Source organism: Styela clava, chromosome 15 (genome assembly GCF_964204865.1).
Source record: "Styela clava chromosome 15, kaStyClav1.hap1.2, whole genome shotgun sequence".
Taxonomy (NCBI): Eukaryota; Metazoa; Chordata; class Ascidiacea; order Stolidobranchia; family Styelidae; genus Styela; species Styela clava.
The window spans coordinates 16,049,533-16,072,523 of NC_135264.1; the positions used below are offsets into that span (position 1 = coordinate 16,049,533).

At 34.3% G+C, this 22,991-nt stretch overlaps 1 protein-coding gene across 3 annotated transcripts in view; it reads left to right on the forward strand.

Annotated features, from left to right (window-relative positions):
- LOC120333760 (uncharacterized) overlaps positions 1-22,991 on the forward strand; it is a 199,786-nt gene that overhangs the window by 42,729 nt on the left and 134,066 nt on the right. Inside the window, exon 4 of one of the 3 annotated variants that reach the window (XM_039401119.2) lies at positions 20,306-22,088. The exons of the other annotated variants lie outside the window; for them this stretch is intronic. Coding sequence (XP_039257053.2) covers positions 20,306-21,064 — 759 coding nt within the window. The 3' untranslated portion in view covers positions 21,065-22,088. Of the gene's footprint in view, positions 1-20,305; positions 22,089-22,991 lie in introns of those variants that run through there. 3 annotated transcript variants of the gene reach the window in all.

Sequence of the window (22,991 nt, forward strand, 5' to 3'; positions counted from 1 at the left end):
TTTTAGCAAAGCCACCCACAGGTAAAATTATAAAAGGAATATAACGCACGATATTGGATCATTTATCAAAATTACGTTAATTTAAAAACCTTTTTTGTTAGAAACGTATTTCGTTGTTTATTTTCAAAATATAAATCCACAGTTTCAAGTAATTTGACCCAAATTAGAGTCTTTGATATTCGTAGGGTTGAATAACCCCATTTTGTGAAAATGACACCTTTTACCCCGTCATTATTAGAAGATATCATCCCTCACGCAATTATAGGTCAAAAGGTGATAAAACGTAAAAATTGCTCGATTTCTTTTTGCAAATTTTGAGGGATGTTTTAAAATAAAAGAAGCCACAGTTGCTTTATTGTTGCATCAACATGTGGTTTCAAAGGGTTTTACGATAGACCCACATCTGAACAGCCGATCGAGCAATAATTTGCACAAAAACCAACTTATATACATTGCTTTGAAATCACTACGAATCAGTAATAAGTTTTGGTTAAAATATGTAAAAAAAGCAATTGATACAAACTTACATACTATATAGTAATCTATTCTCCTGATTAAAATATAAACAAAAGTAATAAAGCATAAAAGATGAGATGTATGAAGATGATAGTTTGCAAAAAAAGTTTTTCTGCAAAACACGCCGACCCAAAAAAGAGTTTAATTTTGATCTTGGTAATTATTGGCTTGTAAAATAAAATTAGAGTCAATCATCTATGGCAGGGATGTGCATCCTATAGTACTGGAGGTCCAGACCGCGGGTCACACAATTGTTCCATGGTGGCCGCATTCGGCCCGCGGGCCCCAGGTTGCACACCCCTGACTTATGGAGTTAGTTACCGGAAAAAGTATTATTTTTTACAGTCAAGGAATTGCTTTCTCAAAAATCAAGATGAACTCAAATCTGACCGAAAACCATTCCAACCAAGTTTAGACTCATTTCTAATAAATTCACCAAAACTAAGCTTTTAGTTAAATCTATATTTGATCAGCTTGCGCACAAGGCAAGTCTAAAATTACAAAAATGCTGACAAATAAAAACTCAAAAGTGGTTCATTGCATTGACTGGGTTCTTTCTTTCATTCAAGCGAATGCTTTACCGTTTGAAACATTTTTTTAGCGCTGTGTTGCCTACGTAATGAGCTAGGTTTATAATTGACCTTATAGTTTTAAACTTTTCCCTCGAGAGTGGTTTAGTTAAAGAAATTAAATCGATCCTTTTTTTTTATCCTTATTTATTATTTTTATCCAATAAATTAATTTCTCCGGCGAGGGCTATACATAGTATATTTGTGGTTAATGTGGGGTAAAATACAATATATTTGTTTTGAATATTTTGAACTAAATGTATGTAATACATTCTAATATGCGTCCCAGGAGGTTCACAAAATGCGTATCGTGCCGTGAAAAGCTAAGTCACCACCCCTTCACAACAAAAGGAGCCCTATCAAAATGTTATATTATATAACATGTTACTAACCGGCTTATTATTCATGCCTTCTTGGCAGAGATAAATGGAAGAAACCTTACTTTTTTAGAAAGGCGTAACCGCAAATTCAGAATGGTGTACTGTATCGATACTGTGTTTATAAAAGTCAATAAAGTCACGCAAATTTCACTTTATCTGTCATTGTGCGGCTCTTTATCCTTTTTCACTATCGATTGCAATCATTGGTATGACATTGCCAAACCCGATATGCCACCGAAAGAGTTTCATAACGTATTTCAGACGGACCTCATTAACTGAGGTGAAATTATGCGAGGATTAGATGAAACTCGTCCGTCACTAAGTAAACTTGTATGTCAAATATCGATTATCTTTTACGTGACTGCAAAGTTGTTTTTCAAAACGAAAGGTTACAGTATAATATCCATAATCCTTCAGTCATAAAATCTATTTGCATCCGCAAATAGCGCTTTAGTGTTTATTCATGTGTATATAACGCAACCTGTTACATAACATATTTTTCTTTCATTTTTTCTAAAATTTATTCTGCAATTCACACTCAAATCTGTGAGATTAAATTGGTTCGCATCCTAACTTTTCTTCAGAATAAAAAAATTGTCATGCGAAGCGTTCGAATTCATTAATATCTTGCCTTGTTCACATGGGCGTAGCCAGAGGGGGGGGGGGGGGGGGGGGGTCGAAACAAAATGCCCACCCCAACCCAATTTTTATTGAATGTATAAAAAGCATTTTTCGGTCTTATTCATATCAATTTTTCGTATCTTGAAATGAATTTAATTTTAGACCATCAGAAAAATTGACTGTTGCGGTTTAACTTGGCAATTACAGATTTCAATACCCCGTGAAATTGTGCGCGAAATTATATAGATGGTATCATTCGTCAGTCACTAATCCAACTTGTATATTAAATATCGATTCTCTTCAACGTGACTGCAAAGTTGTTTTTGAAAACTAAAGGTTACAGTATAGTATTTACAATCCCTTAAAGTCAGAAATTCTATTTGCAACCGCAAAGAGCGCATTAGTGTTTATTCATGTGTATGATACGTAACATGTTACATAACATATTTTACTAGAATTGATTCCGCATTTCACACGCAAACTTGTATTGTTATGTTTGTTTGTTACTTGAGTTCGCTTCAAGATACAAAAAAGGGGGTTGACACGTTTGGCTTTATATTTTGCTCCGTGTATGACATAGTTTCATTGGCAGGCCCTATAGTAAGCTTGACATCTCACCCCTGATTATTAAGAGAGGATTTGCAGGTTTGAATCCAGTGTGGAAAAGAATTGCTAGACTTCTCATCGTCGCAGGGTGATTCAGGTGCTCACTGGTCAGTTACAGCTTCGTCAACCATCAAGTACATTCATCTGAAATTAACAACTAGTTACCTGTTCCAAAATTCGACATGAACTGGTAATCCAACAAGAGGCCGTAATTCGTCATATAATTAGGTCTCTTCAGCTTTACTATCCCGGGAAAAATATGAAAATCCTATCCTATACATTTTCAGGATCTTTTACATGGTTTATGTTGCAATAAAACACATCAAAAATAGACCAGTTCATTCGAATTTATATAAGTATATTTTTAGTGCATTTTAATGCAATTATGTCGATATTAGGCTTTCATCTCAATGTTTTGTACACCGGGAGATTCGTCACTGGGTACCGATACCTAGTTTATTCAGTGCGTATACATAATAGTGAAAATTTTCTTACATGTGCTTAAATAATTCTCAACATGAAACCTATATTGATGTGGATTTTTCATTCGCTTGCATATCGGATTTCAGATTTGCTATAAGCGCCTCGCTTGACACTCTTTCACTATTTGCGCATTTAGTCAGCTAGGACTGGGACCTTGATTTAATCAAACGTATATAAAAAATATTTACTAACAAACAAAGTATTGCTGTCAAGTCACGGTTCATCTCATATTTTTTGTTTTACTCCACAACTGTTATCATGAATTAGTTAACCTTGCTTACACCAACAGCACGGGGCTTTCATTACAATGTTTTGAAAACATTGATATGTTTGCTGTGCTTAATTTTTGCGGTGTATTTTGTCGTTTTAGTCAATTTTGTGGGTTGTTTTTAATTCCTTCTAATGCACTTTGCAATAGTGGGTTTAAAAGAAGATTGTGGCGTCCATTACGACTACGTTGATGCACAACTTCTTCGCGTTTGAATACACTCTCAAACCACTTAGAAACAGTTCATTATCACTCTTGATACAACAACGTACGGCTAAATCGGTGAAAAAACATAGAAACAAGATCCCAATCGTTAATAAGGGTGTCCATATTGAAATATTTTATAATTACAAAAAAAATTCATCAATACCATTTTTTGTTTTGACTCTCACAGATTTGATAAAGTAAGTAAAAATACCTAAACGAACTGACTAAAAAACAAAAACCTGGTTAATTAAGATATATTGAGAACTGACTTCATAACAATATTGAAATTGTAAAGAGACTTTATAGACACCCTGTAGAAATGTAATGCTCAAATGTTTATGACGAGCACTTCCGTTAAAGAGAATATTCTAGAATTATAGCAATTGCTCTCAACCAATTACACCGTTACCATAACATTGATGTGAAAGAGAATACAAGGCAGCGATGTGACCCATAATATTGTAATATTGTGTCGTAGTTTCCATTGGTTTAAAACAAAGCAAGGTTGTCACGATATATCGACATTATGTTAACAGATGAAAACGCATTCTGTGACCAGGTTTGGGTTCAAATTTTTTGAGCTATGGCAAAAAATCTTTTTCTATCCGTATTTCTCCTTTCTGTAGGTATGAGAGCCCAGTTGTGGAAAATTTTAAATTATTTTAACATTCGATTGTTAATTTCTTGTCTTTGTTGTAAACTGATTGTTCGAGAAAGTCTGACATTACACGAACGTTACAGAAATACAATTGTTTAATGTGCAGCAAGACTCTTGGATCGTATAGTATAGTTATGTTTATTCCAGCTACAGAATCTTTGCAATATACGTAAACTAATCTACAGATACAAAAACATCTATGAAGGATGGTGAGTTTATCTCGAGTAACCCAAACCTACAGTAAAGGCAATTGCCTATTGTAAGAATAATAATGGAAAAATAATCTTACGTTCGTCTTAACAAAACATTAAAGTCCAAGTCACTTTAGATGATGATTTCAGGCCTTGTTTTGAAAGAATTTGCATAAAAAGACAGTCAACAACCTATTGTGGTTTCAAATTGAGCGGTGAATTCAATTAAATCAAATTTTTCAAAGCCATAACATTACGTACTTGTGGTGTTTCCTGCTGCAATCCCGGTTAGCAGATGAAATGACACTATTTTTGGTTTCAAATGTATGTACGCAATTCTCTCTTTACCGTATTTTGGACACAACAGGTGAAGAAAATAAATTTGCCGGTTTTCCGGAATCATTGACATGTTTTGGCAAATATAAATTTTTCTGGATCGTTTTTAAAATTTCTTTCTTTATTCAAAAAGCACAAGAGTGAGGATGTAAAATTCTAATAACGTGATCATAATATTTTTTCGCATTCCAGTTTTCTGATCAAGAAACATTTCTTGTTTGCGTCAAATTTGGGTCTGAAATAAAAATTGCGCGAAATTACTCGCGATTTTTTGCGTCAAAACGTAATCAAGAAGTAATTATTTTGATACTTGAATCGTAGGTAAATGTTACATCACGTAACTTATAACTGTATATGTGCGTGTGTTTGCGTCAAATACGTGGAATTTTCAAGACTCTACGACATGTAACTTAGAAGTGTTCACGTTATTTGTGAGTTAGCGTCAAATACGTCAAATTTTTAATCTCTGCGACAGCTTCGTTAAAAGCCACGTTAACTACTCCCGTCAATAAATACGTAATAAAATGTAACCTAGGTCATAGGTTGGCTCAATTACTTTATTTTGGGTGAAAATATGAATACGTAGTACTTTCATTCACAAATTTTGGCAACACGCATAATTGTTCGACAAATATTTTGAGTCAGTCTGGCTTTTATGCTTTCGAAGAACACACGTGTGTCTTGATTATAGCGTTGTGACATAAAAACAACACAACCCATGCAGGTCATTCGGAACATATTCTAGAAGGAACCTAACTTTTGTATTGAATGAAGCGTCCTGGGTTACTGAAACTTCTTGGTACATTAATATACCAATAGCAATTCAAATTTATTCATTTTGTAGAGGTAATTAGGAACATTATGATTTCCTTCTTTTTGGAAAGGGTAGAAACAATTCCCGCTCCGGTTTCGTGAAAACTGGGAGTTTGGTAAGAACCTGAGTCAGCTGACCACCTGACCATTCAGTCTCACGATATACCAGATGGAACTATCGTTAACGAGTGAGGGCAGGGCTGGGCCAGGTTTTTGGGTTAAGTGCCAAAACTTTTGCCCAATTTGACTGGCGTGCTATGTAAGTGTGACGTAAAGTTATATTTTATGAACAGTATTTACAGTGTTACAAAATAAAATATGGAAAACAATAAGCCTCGTGCCAAAACTAAATTTAATAGCGATCTAAACAAATTCCCAGAGATATTATTTCTAGCTGAAACATTAAAATTTGGTTGCAGTTTGGTTGTGGCAGCATCAGGCGGGCCAGATTCGGCCAGCGGGCCTTAGTGTAAAAGTAGCTCAGTGAGTTAGGTATCTTTCCATGGAAAATATCTTCCCTAAACAAATGTGATATGTCACCATTTACTGACTCCACGTGGTTGTATAATTAGTTTTTCCGTCATAAAAATGATTCGTCCCTTGCTCCGTAAAAGGGTTTACAAACTGAACTAATTAAAGCACTTACTTTCACTGAGAATATCAGGAAATATTTTTTCCAAACAACGTGAATTTCAGTATATTTCAAATATTTTGTTGAAAGTGCACGTCTCTTTCACGATCTTTAAAGATTGATAGGTATAATAATTTGCTTTTAACGTCATAAATATAAATTCAATATGATGAATCTCTTTTTCCGCTTACAAAGCCTATATACAAAACACCCATAAAGCAATAAAGCTTCTTTTCTTTCAGACATTCCTTGCCAATAAATATGCAAATTTTCCCTAAGTTCTAATTTGTTTTTATTTTAAGGCATGAAATAAAATTTCGTGATACATTAGTTTGTTTGGTGTAATTTGAAATACCAATTTCAAGATGATTTAATTTATCTGATATTTACTACCAGTCATATTCAATTAAAATAATGACCGAAGATGGCAGCCGTTGCACCCCTTCCATTTAACCCACAATCGATGCTCTTATGTGTCGCTGTTCTTCGGGAACCAGAACAGAAAGTGGCTAGGTCGTTTTTACTAGTAATGATTAATTAAAAGATCGTGATATTTTTTTTTTCCTAATAGATTTTAAATTGAAAAACACACTAAGAAATAGCTTCTTGAAATAATTTAAAATGGTTTTTAAATTGATTTGTTTTCATTCCTTAGCATAAATTGAACGTGATACATTAGTTTGTTTTTAGTGTAATTTGAAATACTAATTGCAGAATGATATATTTGATGTAACACTTACTACTGCGCACAGTCATTTTCAATTAAAGTAGTTATCGAAGAGGATATCCGTTGCAACTCTTCTTTTTAATCCATAATCGATGGTACTAAATGTCATTATTCGTCGGGAACCAGAAGGGAATGTGGTTGGGTCGTTTTCATTAGTAATGAATAATTAATAGGTGATGATACATTTATTTCTTTATAGATTGAAAATGAACGAACAAAAACACTTAGAAATAGATTTTTTGCATTTGAAAATATTTGTCTGAAGTAACATTTCTCACATTCCTTGCCAATAAATATGCAAATTTCCCCCAAGTTCTAATTTGTTTTTATTTTAGGCATGAAATAAAATATCGTGATACTTTGTTTGTTGTGTGTAATTTCCGAGTAAAATATTTCCAGAAATCCGTACTTGATTAGAATCTAGTATTACATTATATCAAAGAAGAAAATTAGGAATCTACGCTATTTCTGTTCCCCCAATTTAAATGAAAGTAATTTTGCGTACAAGTTTGCTTAAAACATGGCCTCGATTTCTTAATTAAAGAGGTAGGAAAGGAAAGTTGCCAGCATACGCGGACGCTATGTTATCAAAACACCATATCACATTAACAAAACATTATGAAAATATTTTTCAGTACGCTTACGCTATACTTTTTCCAATTACATGATTACAAAACTAGAAATGATTATATCTGTAAGGAAGAAGAAATTATTTTTAACGTTAATGTCGAATTCTATGCAAAAATTTCCCACATGCTAATGTGTTTATATTTTTTCCAAGTGTCAAAACATTTTTATTGCCTAATTGGCCCTTCTTGTGATCCATTTCCGTATTCATTAAATATGAATCAAAATTCGTGAATTGTTTAAACGGTAAAAGCATCCAAATACTACTTACTATGTAGCGGGAAAACATTGCAGAAATCACACACAGGACAGGAAACAAATATTTTTAGGAAAAAGGATGTTTTCATTTATACGAAAACAAAAAAAGTTTTTAATGCAAGTCGATATCTTAAAAATGTCACAGGTTTTTGTTGTTAAAGTTGGTTCAACTTTTTTCGAAACAGATAGCGTGGCTTTTCACACTATGTGGTCATATACAGTCCAGTCTGAATCTAGAACTAATTTTACTTCAATATGACGATGTGGGATCTAGGTGTAAAAGTTTAAAATGTGCTGCGATCTGCCATGTGTTTTATTGCACTGTAAATTTTTCTTGATGACAAGAGACCAACCCGTGTCACTTTTTACGCACGAAAAAATGCATTTTTCCCTACTTTCCGCCTTCTCTACCTTGGAGTCAAAAAATTTTCATGTTACAACTTTCTTTTTCTTATTTCGATCAAAACTTTGTTGATTTGTTGTAAATGAAGCTATGTAGTAAAAAAATTAGGAATTGTGAAAAATGTTAAAAATTCGTTTTTTACATAATGACATCATGTCTATCTGGGTTGTATTTTTATTTGTATTTTCATAAATTTTCTTGTTTCGGAAACATTTTAATTATTGAACAAATATTTTGCCTGCCTCTCGCCACCTGCCTGTTAACCGTAATGACATCTTTGTTTAAGATGAAATAATTCAAAATACCCTGATGATGATCAATATTTTTAACGAGCATGGTAATTCCCAGAATTATGTAAAAATCGTTTAGATAGTGGGGGGGGGGGGGGGGGTTAAATATGTTTTGTCGGCCGACCAGAATTATATTTTCCAAGTACACAACAAGTTGAAAAATTCTCACAGTGCATATTTTTTTTCGAAATTTTAGTGGGGCACTTGGAATTTTGAGTTCTTGCATAGTTTGTTACTATCAGCGTTAGCAGAGGTTAGAATTTTATGCTTGATGGGGAAATCTGGGTGTTGAAAGAGGGCACACCTCTTATCTAGGGTTTTCTGCTCATCGCCAAATAAAGACCGTTAACGTTGTCATATTGTGTAGCGATCTTATTTGTCGAAGGGACTCATGGGTTCACAGATGTTGGAACACTCTGTTTTTGAGGTTAATATTTTGTCTCGAGCTCCATTAACTTTTGTATTTTGCCAACAACGAAAATCAAGGGCCAAATATTTTGAAGATTTAGATATCTGCTTTTGGGTCAAATTAACTTTCGACAATGTCGTCACAATGACGAGTAAATGTTCCAGAAAGGTATGTAAGAATCTTTCAAAATACTGCATGTGAATTCTATCAAAATATCCTTGTTTGTCGATTTTATGGACATTTTTTGACCAAATAAAAATTGTAATACCGACCAACCAAAATGTTGAATAAAGGATGTAAATGGATAAAGTGGGGATTCGCACTTCAAACTCTGTTAATTTTTTTTGTTTCCCTTGCTACAATATGTTTACTGAAAATCTATAAATGAGGCAATTTCATAAAAGGGTCCTCGCCATGAACAGGGGAGCTGGCAATACCTTTTTTTTAAAACACGAATATGTAGATGGTTGTCATTTTATCAAAACCGAATTGTAAAATCCAAAAGAAAAGAAGGGGGTTGGCAAAGAGTCGGACATGACATAATTCGGAATAACAATTATTTGAAAAATCACTTATGTCTTTTATGAATTGATCAATCTCCTTTGCATGATATGACATGCGATTTCGAAAACATGTTTTCCATGAAAAGCATATTTGAAAGTTGTTTTCTAGAATAACCGGATTTTTGTCCAATCGCATTAGTGTATACTCGTGATGAAAGTACGTTCTTATATTCGGGTTTGCTAAAATACAAAAGCACAAATTTTACCACATTGTCATGCTTTTAGGGACGTGGTTGTTGGTGTTCAATAAGATAGACTTTGAAATATTTTAAAATTCCAAAATTGGTAAAATAATGTTTCACGAACAGGATGCTTCAGTGAATATCATTTTAATTGCAAATGTCCGCACAATATTTTTTCATTTTCATTTATCGCAAGAGGCAGGAAAAATAATATTATGAAATATTTTCTCAGGACTCCACGTTAACATGATTATGGGCATACCAACTTTCACTTTCTTTGTTCAAGTCAGATATTTTCTGCGGCTATGTTGATGGATACGTGAATATTTTGCGTCATTGGAATCGATTTTTAAAAATTCTGAAATTTCCAACATTTGGACGAATATTTAATTAAAATTTCAAAGCTACAATAGAGGACAAAATGCTCCTTTGAGTAAAAATCTTCCCGTAATATTCTGCGTCAACGTATATTTAAAATTGAATTGTATAATAATTTTTAACCCCTATGATGCATTAGTGAAAGACATTCCCACTTCCCACATTCCCAACGGGAAATGAGCGCACAATATTTTTATCTCAGCGCATGACTTGGAAAGCAATGCAAAAATACTCTTTTCTTGGCATTTGTGAATGGTACAATATGAAAAGGTATACTATAAATGTTCAAACCGCATTTCTCACGCACCTGCGTCAATAGAAACCTGGACATTTTGCGTCAGTTAGGATTGTTATAAAACAAATAAAAAAAACCAAAATTTGGACAAATTATAGTTTTAAACCTCAGAGATGCATTAGTTGACAAGGTGCCCTTTTAAGTGAAAATCGTCACATAATATTCTACGTCTACGTAGATGGAAACGTGATTAACTTGTTTTATTAGAAACTTTGTTTAAACATTTAGAAAACCCCAAAATTGAATAATTAATAATTTAAAACCCCAATGATGCATTAGTGGAAGAAATTTGGGAAATGTATGTACACTATTTCTGTCTCTGTTTTTAAAGTCAGCGCACGACTTGAAATATATCGCAAAAACACTCTTTCATTGGCATTTGTAAAATGTAAAATATGAGAAGGTACATTATCAATGTTCAAACCACATTTCTTACGCACCTGCGTCAATGGAACCTGGAAATTTTGCGTCACTCGAGATTTTTATTAAACATTTAGAAAACCCCAAACTTGGGACCATAATAATTTTAAACGTTAAACATGCGCTAGCGTACAAAATGACATTTTAATTGGATATTGTCACATTTTTCGTAGTTTTTTTCGTGCGCTACGTTGCTGAACATTTTGCGCCAACTAGTTCGTATTTTAAATTGCAAACCTTAAAATTTGGATGAATACTAAACTATAGCCTCAAAGATGCATTTTCGGAAAAAATTCTATGTTAATTGGAAACCGCCACCTAATATTTGATCAAAGTTTTTGAATGTAGCACTACTCTGTATTCATTGTCGGTGGCAAATTCAAGTTCATTTTTGCGCTTGGAAATATGAGCTATTCGCATTCTTTAAACATTAAAAAATGGAAGAATATTAAGTTAAAACCGCCAAGATGCATCTGTGACAGAATAACATTTTAATTGAACTTTGTCATGTAATATTTCTTCTTAGTTTTTGAGCCTAACTCAGAATGAAACTTTTTTGTCGACTAAATTTTAGAAATATCTATAGGAATTATCTGTTTTAATATTGTATTTTCCGTATAGATCGATACGTGCACATTTTGTCTCATTGAAATTGTTTGTGCCCCCCTAAATATGAAAAAACATGAACTATAACTCCAAATATACATTAGTAGACTGCATGTCGTGGTCGCAACCATTTCAGGTTGTGACACAATGTATTGTTTTGAACATTTAATGACAACAGCACGGTATTGCCTGCACGGTCACCACCTCACCAGTGTGACAGAAACGATGCTGTAATATTGTGAGACAGTGTAAGCCTATATTGAAAATGTTTTTTAATTTTAAAACTGTCAAAAGAGCATCAAAACTATGTTTTGTTTATGAAAATAAAGTTAAAAATTCGAATAATCTTCTAAGCCTATGTTTCGAAAATAAACATATGATGTAATGGAGAACTGCCCAACGTTGTTCTCATGTATATGACAGTATAACTATAGTCTAATGATTAGTTCAATGACTCCACTATGTTGGCATCCAAAGTGGAAGGTTCTATTATACTTTTTACCAAAACAAATTTGCAAGTGAAATTTAAGAGACAAAAAGTTCTGAGATTTCAATAATTTTGACGAAGAGCCAGCATAACTTTGATTTAACGATGCAACGGCTACTCTCCTTTTTTATTACTGCAATTGCCTATGCCTGTATGCAGTAGTAAATATCAGATCAATTGAATCATTTTATTTTAATTAGTATTTCAAAATACACAAAACAAACTGAAATATCACAAAATTTCGTTTCATGCTTTAGTTAAAAACAACTTAATGTTTAATATCCGAGCGAACTAACGTATGGAATTATGTCATTTTTCTAATATGTCAAGTATAAACCACTTCACGTCAGCATCAGCATTAAACTTAGTCGTGTGGTCAAAATAAACTTTGAGGTGAAAGGTCAAAAACGCGGAATAGCTTGTTAATTTTATTAATGTGTTAGTCAACCCTGTAAAAATTAAATTCTGAAATGATTAGGCCACAGAGACCAGCGAGGGCATTATGACCAAATGAAATACTTGATCGTTTTAACTGCAGGCCTAAATTATGAAACGCGAAACCGAAAAATATAAATGGAAACATCTCGCCAGTAACTGATTCCAAGCCAGGCTCAGAAAAATATTTTATGCCCCAAAGCGTAAAATTATACAACAAACAATTGCCTAACTTTTCTAAAATTGCTAATAGCTTGTTATGATACCAAATATATGATGTAATGCTGTGGACTTTTCATTAGCACGAAGTCAGGAGCAAATCAAGATTTTTAAACCTGAAAGCAATTATATCACTGATTATGTTAAATAGAAGAATTTCATTTTATGACAGCTTTTTAGTGCAAGGTGATGATATCTCACCTAAGTGCATGCAGATTTCTGATGGAAACGTTGAAGGCGCCCACGGACTAGTGACATGTCAAGTTGACATGGGCATTAATAATTTCAAGTCATATGTTTGGTGTATATTCACAAAGGCGGAGCTCTTAAAAAAGCTTTCGTTTTGGAAAATTATTGAACAAGTTCCACACCAAACAAGCGTTCCTATTTCGTGTCATATATATCATATATTATGTGTAGTTAAAACGCGGGTCGATTATGTCGCGATCAACGTGTCGATTTAAAAAATTATCGAGTCTGTCTGAACAAAAAAAAAGAGAAATTCGTTTTTTATTTAAATATAAACATAGGCTTTTTATATTTATACAAAATATATGGTGCAACATGACACTGGCTAAATTTGTGAGAAAAACAACTATTTTATTCCTCGAAGACAAACATTCCCCAACTTTACCAAGTCGCAATATTTTTCTTTAGATACCAAATATATGATGTAATGCAAAAGTTACTTGTTACCTTTCCTATGGAACGCGCGAAACTTCTTTAATCCCGTTAGTGATACTCACAACAAATACAGAAAACGCAGAGAGAAACGCGAGCAAAAATAGAGAATCATTTGAATTTTTCTCTTATACTCCATTCTTTACAGAATTCAAACTTATTTAATATTAATTTGATTCGAATTTGCATGTTTTCTGTAAAACATGACTAAATTTATAACGTATTCGATTTTCTATATTCACTAATATCTCTATTTCAAATTATTTGACGGTTTGGCGGTAAAAGGGTGTGCGTGTGAAACATGTTCCGATCATACTATATATGACCGCGTTTCGATATATGAATAAGCCTTCCTAACGGCCATTCTTACCCCCAGTAAAAGTCTCGCACGATTTTTAACTAATAATATTATTGAAAAATAATATCTTCTCTCCGGTGACCTGTCCAGGTCGCTTGTTTTTCACTTTCACGCTAAATTTTCGACATTATTTGAAGATAACTTCGCAAAATTGTAAACAAAGATGACTGGAAACACTGTAATTCAGATCGTTATAATGTAATATTATATTGTTGTTTGGTGGGTCTTTCGCATTGAACGCAAATTCCGGCAAACGTATGTCATCTTTACTAACTTATAAGGAGTTTTGCACTATCTCTCTGAAAAAGGCCCCGTACAGGTATAGAAGATCTAATTTCTTGGATGTCACATAGCACGCCAATTTGCACATTTTTTGTTGCGAAAAATCGTATTTTGCAACGCCAAATATTTTATTGTCACTTTTTCACTTTTAAAAATATTTGCATATGAAATGAGGTAATGTTTGCAATATATAAAATTTATTTTTTGAATAGGAGTTTATCGTTACGATAAATAAGGTTGACGCGACTTCAGTAAAATTCGTGTTAAGAGATTTTACGACAAAGACAAGCTTTCTCAAATACGAGCATTAGTTTTTGCCCAAACTGCATACTTACTTTTAGATACCTAATTATGCCATTCCATTGTCTCCAACCAATTTGTTAATTCACTTTGTCTATTTTGAAACACTTTACGCCCTCTCATTATGCCTACGAATAAAACCTTTCAAGTACAGTTTAACTAGTCCATAATATGTGAAGTAATATAGTATAAAGAAGAACTACATAATTCTGGTAATACTACAACAAATCAGAATTCCTACCCAAGAACGACAAATTTCAACTTTGGAAATGAATTTTCTCCGATTGACATGAATGGGCCTTTGCAAAGATTAGAATAACTTGCCATTTGATGAGTGCATTTTTGAGATTGCTGTAAAACAAATTCACCTAGTCAGCATTTAGTAAAACAAACAAATTGCTTATTAAAACTATTTGCATCCAATATGAGGTAATGTTTACGTTTTCCGAAGTTGAAACAAAATATATTACACGCATAGCCCGGGGTTCTCCGGAATATTGAATTTCCGGAATTTGGTGATTGTCAAACAAGGCTTCCTATTCATAAAGTCTATTGAGAAATTTTTCTGGCCTTCTCAAAATTCTCGCAGTTTGTTTTTTGCTAAATAGAACATGTAGACACACTGGTGGAATTCAAAGGATGAACGAACACAAACCCACGCGAAAGGGTTCTTTGGGATGTTGTGATATTAGCGAACCCGTTCTTAGAATGTCGGGATACTGGCGAACCTGTTCGTAAAATGTCGTGATATTGGCAAACCCGTTCTTAGAATGTCGTGATATAGGCGAAACCGTTTTTAAAATATTGTAAGATTATCGAACCCGTTCCTAAAATGCCGTGATATTAGCGACCCCGTTCTTAGAATGTCGTGATATTGGTGGATCCGTTTTCAAAATAACGTAAGATTATTGAACCCGTTCTAAGAATGTCGCGATATTGGCGAACCCGTTCTCAGAATGTCGTGATATTGGCGAATCCGTTCTCAAAATATCGTAAGACTATCGAACCCGTTCAAAGAATGTCGCGATATGGGCGAACCCGTTCTTGGAATGTCCTCCCCTATTATTGACGGTTTCGACATAGTTTTCTGAAACGATAGAACCTGTTGTTGGTAATTTTAATATAAATAGAGCCCATATTTTTAAATTTCGAGTCCCAATCACTGAGTAAGCACACTCTTCCAAACGTGATAAACTATATTTTACTCTATTTAACCTTTGAACCTTTCTTTTACTTCCTGAATTGCAAAAAAATGAATCACACGATTCAAAATGAAATGGTATCTCAATGATTTACCTTTTTCTATTTTTGTTTACTGATCTTCCGCAAAGAATATGTTATTCTATTTAAACGCGTTTGGGATTTCGCGTTTAGTGCATAAATTCTCTATCTGTATTTCTCACTTTTTCGGGAAGAAAGTTCTTTTCGTCTTTTTATCTCAGTGTCAGAAAATTGTGCATTGCAAATAGGTGAATCACACACATTTTTGAGGTGTAATTGTATATTTCCATGTTTGTATATTCTTGACCGACCTGGGTGGCAGCAATACATATAATTGATCCGCATTGTCGATGTGGTTCTTCCCGGATGTTAGGTTTAAGCAAACTATTTGAACTGTTTCCGAAATGTATACACACAAACTAGTCGAAATTGCAATCCAAGTGCGATTGCCACAATACGATTTTTATTAGATTTACCATTTTTCAATTTGATAAAGTTTTCGGAAAAGCAGCAGCCGATATAAGAATTCAATATACTTTGAATAAAAAATAGCCAAATAGCACTTAGTGTACACGATTTGTTATGTCTGCGGTTGCACCCCAACACTGCTGGGTTAGTTTGGGGTCCAGAACGCAAACCAGTAGGCGAAGAAGCATCGGATAAAAAGTTTATGTATACATTTTGAATCGTGCGCATCGTGTTTATGGGAGCAGTGGCTTTGTCATGGCATTGTACATAATTGGGATGATGTTGAACATTTCGATTTCAAACTTCATGCCCCAATGTCCAAGGTGTGCTAAATATGGGTGATGTGAAATTGAGCAGTTACTAATTAAATAACTAAAGCAAAACCAAAAAGTTTCGCGTTTCGCGCTAGACAGTGTTTCTTTAAAATAAACAGAAATCTGAACTGTATTTTTCTACCACATAAGCAGTTACGGCATTTATTTCACATAACTTTTGTTTGGCCTGCTACGGCGTTTACTCCAGTAGACCCGGGTAGTAATTGAATACCGGATCTGAAAGATTACGGTTCACTAAAAAATAGCAGCCACTTACGAATGCAGTAACCGCTGGCTTTTTTTTTGTAAATTCAAATTCTCGCTTGACCTGTGTGACAGCAATATGATGTTACTGATCTACATTCTCAATGTGGTTCTTTCCGGATGTTAGGTTTAAACAATCTATTTGAACTGTTTCCGAAATGTATACACACAAACTCGCTGTAGTTGCAATCCGATAGCGAATGCCAAACGATATTTTTTTATTGCATTTACCATTTTCTCACTTCAAACGAGGATTTGGAAAACTAGCCACCAATATAAGAGTATACCATACATATAATGAAGAATCTTTTTCTTCCAGAATGCCCAAAAGCAGTGTCTTTTCAGCTGAACTAGTTTGTTTTCTGTTATTTTCATTGTCTGGTTAAATGTATTATGATACGTGATCATGTCACGTGAGTATATCCAGTGGTCGGATTAAATTTTTTTGTCAGACGGTTCCACCACAAAAGTCATATTTTTCATCCGGTTCTGTTACAAAGAGTTATTGACCGTAACCCGTAATGCTAATCGGTTCGCTGATCTCATGAAATTCCGTGAGATGGTTCTATAGAACCGGTGCGAACCGACTGAACCCACCACTGAGTATATCCACGGCGGTACTCAAAAGCGGGATACGAAAGACACCGAGTTAACCTGAATTTAATTTCTAAAATGGGTTTAAACTTATCGTGCGCAGCGTGTAAGTTTGTTTTTGATTCAAACGAATTATGGAACCATTTCATATTTCAGCTGTAAATTTCATCACGCCGTTGACCCGTGTTAATAATTTGCAGGACTAATTCTAATGCCCTGATTTTTTTGCGCTAAGTGAATTCTGCGAACACCCTGACCAAATTTAGCGGGTGTCATCAAGTTTTTCATACAAGTTGCTGCAAAGTACATACTCTGCATGCTTTATAATTTTTTTCAAATCTGACATGAATAATTTAATTTCTTTCACAAATGGGTCGACTGACGAATGAGCATCTCAAATCACAAAATGCGCTTTTCACAAATGATCTATTTTTGTGCAATAAATTCCGCTGCGCTGAATATTATCAAGTGTTCCATGAGTGCAATGATAGATTACTAGAGGTAACTATGTTGTACAAGTTTTCATAAAGCAAGACCTCGAGTCACCAACAAAAAGGTGGTTACGGCGCTGATAAAAGACTGTTGTCTTACTAATAGCTTTGAATAGGTTTAAAAAAATTTGAAGGTATTGGTCCTGATACAAATTACAGCTTTTTTCGTTTACCCATTCAAACAAATTAGTGAAAGATTCCACATGTCCTTGGAACTATTTATAGTTTTACTTTCATTGTTCATTTAAATTCTTTTTGGATTTTCCGGGCATAATAATTTTTTGTGTTGACAAAATATTAGACTGCTCGTCAATTTAACTTTTAAGTTTGCATATTCGAGCAATGCTCTACTTTTGCATAATAGCTTTCACGTTTGAATATCTTATGAAGGTATTTGTGAACAATTACATATGTCCCACATTTACTTATACGTAAGTCTTTCGGAAATTGGAATGTGTCCAAAACTAGACGATAAAATTGCGGGTCAACATGACCAAATTATAGATCAGGGGTCGGCAACCTTTTGTCGCTCGCGGGCCAAAATTGAGGTTGCAAGTCATTGGCGGGCCGCACTTATTTTTAGAAAGTTTAAAAACCTAACGGATGGTACTTCTTAAAATAAAAATCAAGCAGTGATACATCTCTCGAATAGAATATAGTTTTATTTTCTCATTGCATCTCATAAAATTTCATTTCAATAATTTCAGCGCCATTGAACCCTTTGCACTTAGCATCAACTTTTCTGCGTTTTGTTGCCATTTGCCTAATTATAATTAAATTATATGCTCTTTAAACGAGTAATTGTGAATTATATAATTGTTAGGTTATTAAATAATTTAGTCTAAAGAATATATTCGTCAAAGCGGATGTTTTGTTACTATAATTTAGTGAAGCGTCGCGGGCCGGATCCGGCCCGCGGGCCGTAGGTTACCGACCCCTGGCCTAAGTAGTAAAATCGGAAAATGTGAAGTTACAAAATCACAGCTAAGGGGTCGTTGTCTTTAGAGGCGTCCCACTTTGATGTCACAAAAATATGGTAACCCTAATTATAAACGGATGTTTTGTTACTATAATTTAGTGAAGCGTCGCGGGCCGGATTATAGTGCTCCGCGGGCCGGATCCGGCCCGCGGGCCGTAGGTTGCCGACCCCTGTTATAGATGATCATTTTTCAACAAAAATTGAGGGCAATTTAGTAAATAATTTCTATTTCTGAGAAATCTGAAACTTTTCAATCGTTTCATGTTTTCTCAAGTGAAGGTCATGACGTGAACATGTGAAGTTTTATTTTTGAAATTTTGAAATCTGATATTTTTGATAAGTTTTGTTGCAATTTTAAAGGTTATGTGGAATTGAAGGTCATATATCAATTATAAACGTCATATATGTGTTACAATTTTGACATATTGGAATTCAGAAGGTGCTAGAGTATTGTGTATTAAACCGAAAGTCCATTTGCCTTGTCTACTTCATATATCGGCATATGCCACAATATTATTTGAACGATATAGTAATATAAAAATAAATATGAATGAAATATTGTCTTTTCGTGAACTATCAAGTATATTTGTGAGTTTTCGTTGAATCATAGTCACTACTCCAGACATAGCGAAGTATATGCCAGCAGAAGCGTGGAAATATATCATAATATTCTCATTTTTTTCTACCATGTTACTATTGCAATTTCTTTTCACTGCTGTAAGCACTATTTTCTTTATTCTAAAATAGGAACAACGTATTCGTAATGTAGGTTATTTAAGGTACTAAACAACACTTCAGGATTTGCACTGAACTTCACACAGGGTGTGCCAAAAAAGTGTTACCATTATTTACATTTTGAATATAAGTGGTTTGCCATTTGTTTAAGCCGTCTAATCGGCTTGTATGTCTACGAGATAAATATGGCAATTCTGTCCGTGGTAAAGGCAGAACTTTCCTAAGCCGCCGATTATAAGTAACACTATCCTAATTCTTGTTATCGTAGAAAAAATCAAATGCAACTGTATAGAATATAGATGATTGACAGTTTATGGCAGGGATGTGCAACCTGCTGGCCCCGGGTAAATTACGGCCCTCGAAAAAACTTGTGCGGCCGGCGGAAGACGTGCCAATTTTTAATTATGGGCGGCCTGCAAAACGAGTTTTCGATTTAATTTGGTACGTCGCATAATTCCAATCTCCTTTACGTTGCAAATCCTTCATTGCGAAGTTCAATTAATTATCTATGTCAGTGCAAATAACCCATGCCACAACATAAATACACAAAACTTTTGTGGCCACAACTACTAGATAGCCTATGTTAAATAAAGATTCAGCCTACGGTTTAACCCAGGTATTTCCATCTGGCCCTTCTGTTTTAAAGTTTACTGCACACACTTGGTTTATGACAAATAAAATCTGCATACCGATTTATGATCTGTTCGATCCTAAAAGTCATTGCCAAGAGTTCCTCGTTTTTAAATTTTGCATATAACGAGCGATAATGAAGTACAAAATGAAATCAATATCAAAACATGTAAGTTTTGGAAACCTGTGTATAAAACAAACAATAGGGGTCGATAATACTGCTAAGCCATATGACGTACCACGGCCTCCCGAACGGTGAAAAGTCTATGTCAGGTACGGGTGATTTCATGTATAAATCCTTGTTCGAGTAGATGATGAAGTACTTCTAGTACTGAATGTTCTACGCCATTTATCGTTAGCGCTATATTGCTCAAATCTTAGATCGGTAAAGCGATATTTTTATTCTACAGAAAAGCTCAGAAAAGCCGGAAGCGGGAGTTGAAAAATCAACCCTTGACCTCCGTGAGACATTGTCTATGACATCATTATCTTCTTCTGTAAGATCATCAGTGTCATCAACTGCATCGTCAACCTATGATAACCGAGTGTCTACCAGTAGCTTTGATGACGAACAGCATCAATTTATGACGTCATTCGGGTCAAAGGTCACAATAAACTTGGAAGACGACAAAATGGATAAAAAATCCATTCGGAAAAAGAAAAAAGAGAAAAAAGAATTAAATAATAATTTAAATAAGAAAGAAAATGAAATGCAAACTCGTCTGAACTGGTGCGATTGCATAGTGGTGGTTTACAGTATCTGTGACTCGGACTCCTTCGATTCAGCTAGAGACATTATTAGATATATCCGGGGACAATATGTACGTGGACATGCTGTATCCGAATTTGAATCCGGAGTCCGTCGTAACTCCGGTTCAGACCCTGTGGCAGATCCGGTTACCCGATTGATGCAAATTCCGATTTTGTTAGTCGGTAACAAAGCTGATTTAGAGCACAGAAGGTGCGTCGAAATGAATGCAGCCACTGAATTTTCACTAGGCTATGGGTGCAGTGCCGTGGAGCTGTCAGCCCCTGAGGGGTTCGAATCCATATCTAAGGTGTTTAACGGTATTATTGAAAATATTCGAAGAGACAAACTTCCTTCTAAATTAACAAAAATTAAGTCAATAGTACGTGGCTTTGGGCATCGCAGAAATATGTCTATGTAAATTTTAAATCAATATTGGGAAGAAGACTTCCGTTGTTGAAAATAAAATTATCTTTTTCTCTAACTACAAGACCACTAGTTTTGAAATATTTTCTTGCCGCCGATCAGGCTGTTACTTTTTTCCAATCCTTCTTTATTTCATTTTTTAATTTGTCAATTCGATTTTTTTTCTCACTTAAAAAATGCAATCTTACTTGAAAAGTAGGGTTTCTGTGAAGAAGTTTAATCCTACCCTCAATCTGTTTGGGTATAACTTGTTTCGTTTCGTTTTTGTATTTACCATGTCCCATAAAATTACAAAAATTACCGTTGTTAACGCGCGAGGGCTATTTGGCTATCCGGCGCTTATATTAGTATTTTTACACCAGGAGTGTTATCAGGCGGCCCGGGGGGTTTAATTCGGCATGCCAGGCCATTAAGTGGGTCCTCGTCAACTCTTAGATTTTTTTCCATCAAGCATAAAATCTTAATCCGACAGTTTGCTTGAAAAATCACTCATATGGATAAAAAGTTTATGTTTTTTTCTCTGGTCGCTGCCTTAAATTTTTTGCTGTTTTGCCCGGTGCTTATATTACTGTAAGTAAGCAATAGCTGAATTCTTTTTTCTTGTCTTTCCCGCTAAATATTTTGTGAGCTCAGCTACATGTCTGAATTTGGATTTGATGTCCACCCACAAAAATGCTGCTCACCCCTGGTTTATACAATTAGCCACATAGTATTAGTATTTGCTTGTCCAGAGAATTGTTCAAAAATAAAGTTTAAAAATAATTTAAGACTAATCTTTAAAAGGAATTAAATACAATCTTAACGATTCAAAATCGATTCCCCGTTGATTTATTTCCCTATATATGTTCTTATCTTTTTCGTTGCGTGGTTGCTAATGCGCGCCGCTTATCAAGTTCCTTTTTCTGAAGTTTCACAGAGCTTTATAACATATTATTATTATATGATTTTACAGTTTGCATTTTCTTTATTTGTGATGCAATATAATTGTGAGTGTAACAGCTTGTTCAATAAATGCTTGACAATCATTTGGATCATCTCTATTTTGTGAATTTGGGAGATTTTTCTGGAGATCTTTTGGAGATTTTTCTGAGTATTTAAAGTCGATTAAAAGACTTAATCTGGTAAAAGTTAGCTTTTGAACTAAAATTTTATCGCGCAGAAAATGAACTGGAAATTAGAAAATGTCATTTTCTGCTTGAAAGCTATAGTTTACTTGTGGGATAAGTCCGGCCGGTTAAAAACATTCAAACACAATGGTGAGGTATTATAAACCCTTTCTGGGAGAATGCAGTTGAATCAGTTTACATTGAAAGCATTACGGAGAAAAAAAGACAAAAGCTTAAAATGAACGTTGAAAAATAACGTGTATACTCTGGAAATCTCGTTGAATGTTTGAAAATATGGGGACAGGTTGTAGGATATTTCTGAACATGATGTATTGTTACACATCCTGTGATTCCGACAGAGGACTATATTTCATAAATGGCATTTGTTATCGCAAGATTAGAGTCGTTTTAAGGCGACCTTCACCACTCATCTCCTAATGGCTGCGCCCCCGTGGATAGTTAATTAACGGACTAGGTAATAAATTTTAAAATATAGTTATTTTAATGAATACTTCCAAGGAGATTAATTTTAAAGATTTCCAAAATCATCCAATGTAGTGGAAACGAGTGTCCTAATCATTGTTCAAAGCTAACACCGGTCCCAACGTATTGTAATCCTATATGTTAGTAAAATGTAGACGGGCACCACTGCTTGACCAATCAGAGTAAAACGAGAGATAAAAACTTCCTTTTTCTGACTAACTCTCGAATTTGAATTCTCTCGTTTTCATTTTTTTTCTGAGCTCGCTGACCAAACTTTCTCTCTCATTTTAAGACAAAAATATCTGACAGTTTATGAAAGTTAATTCACTTCAA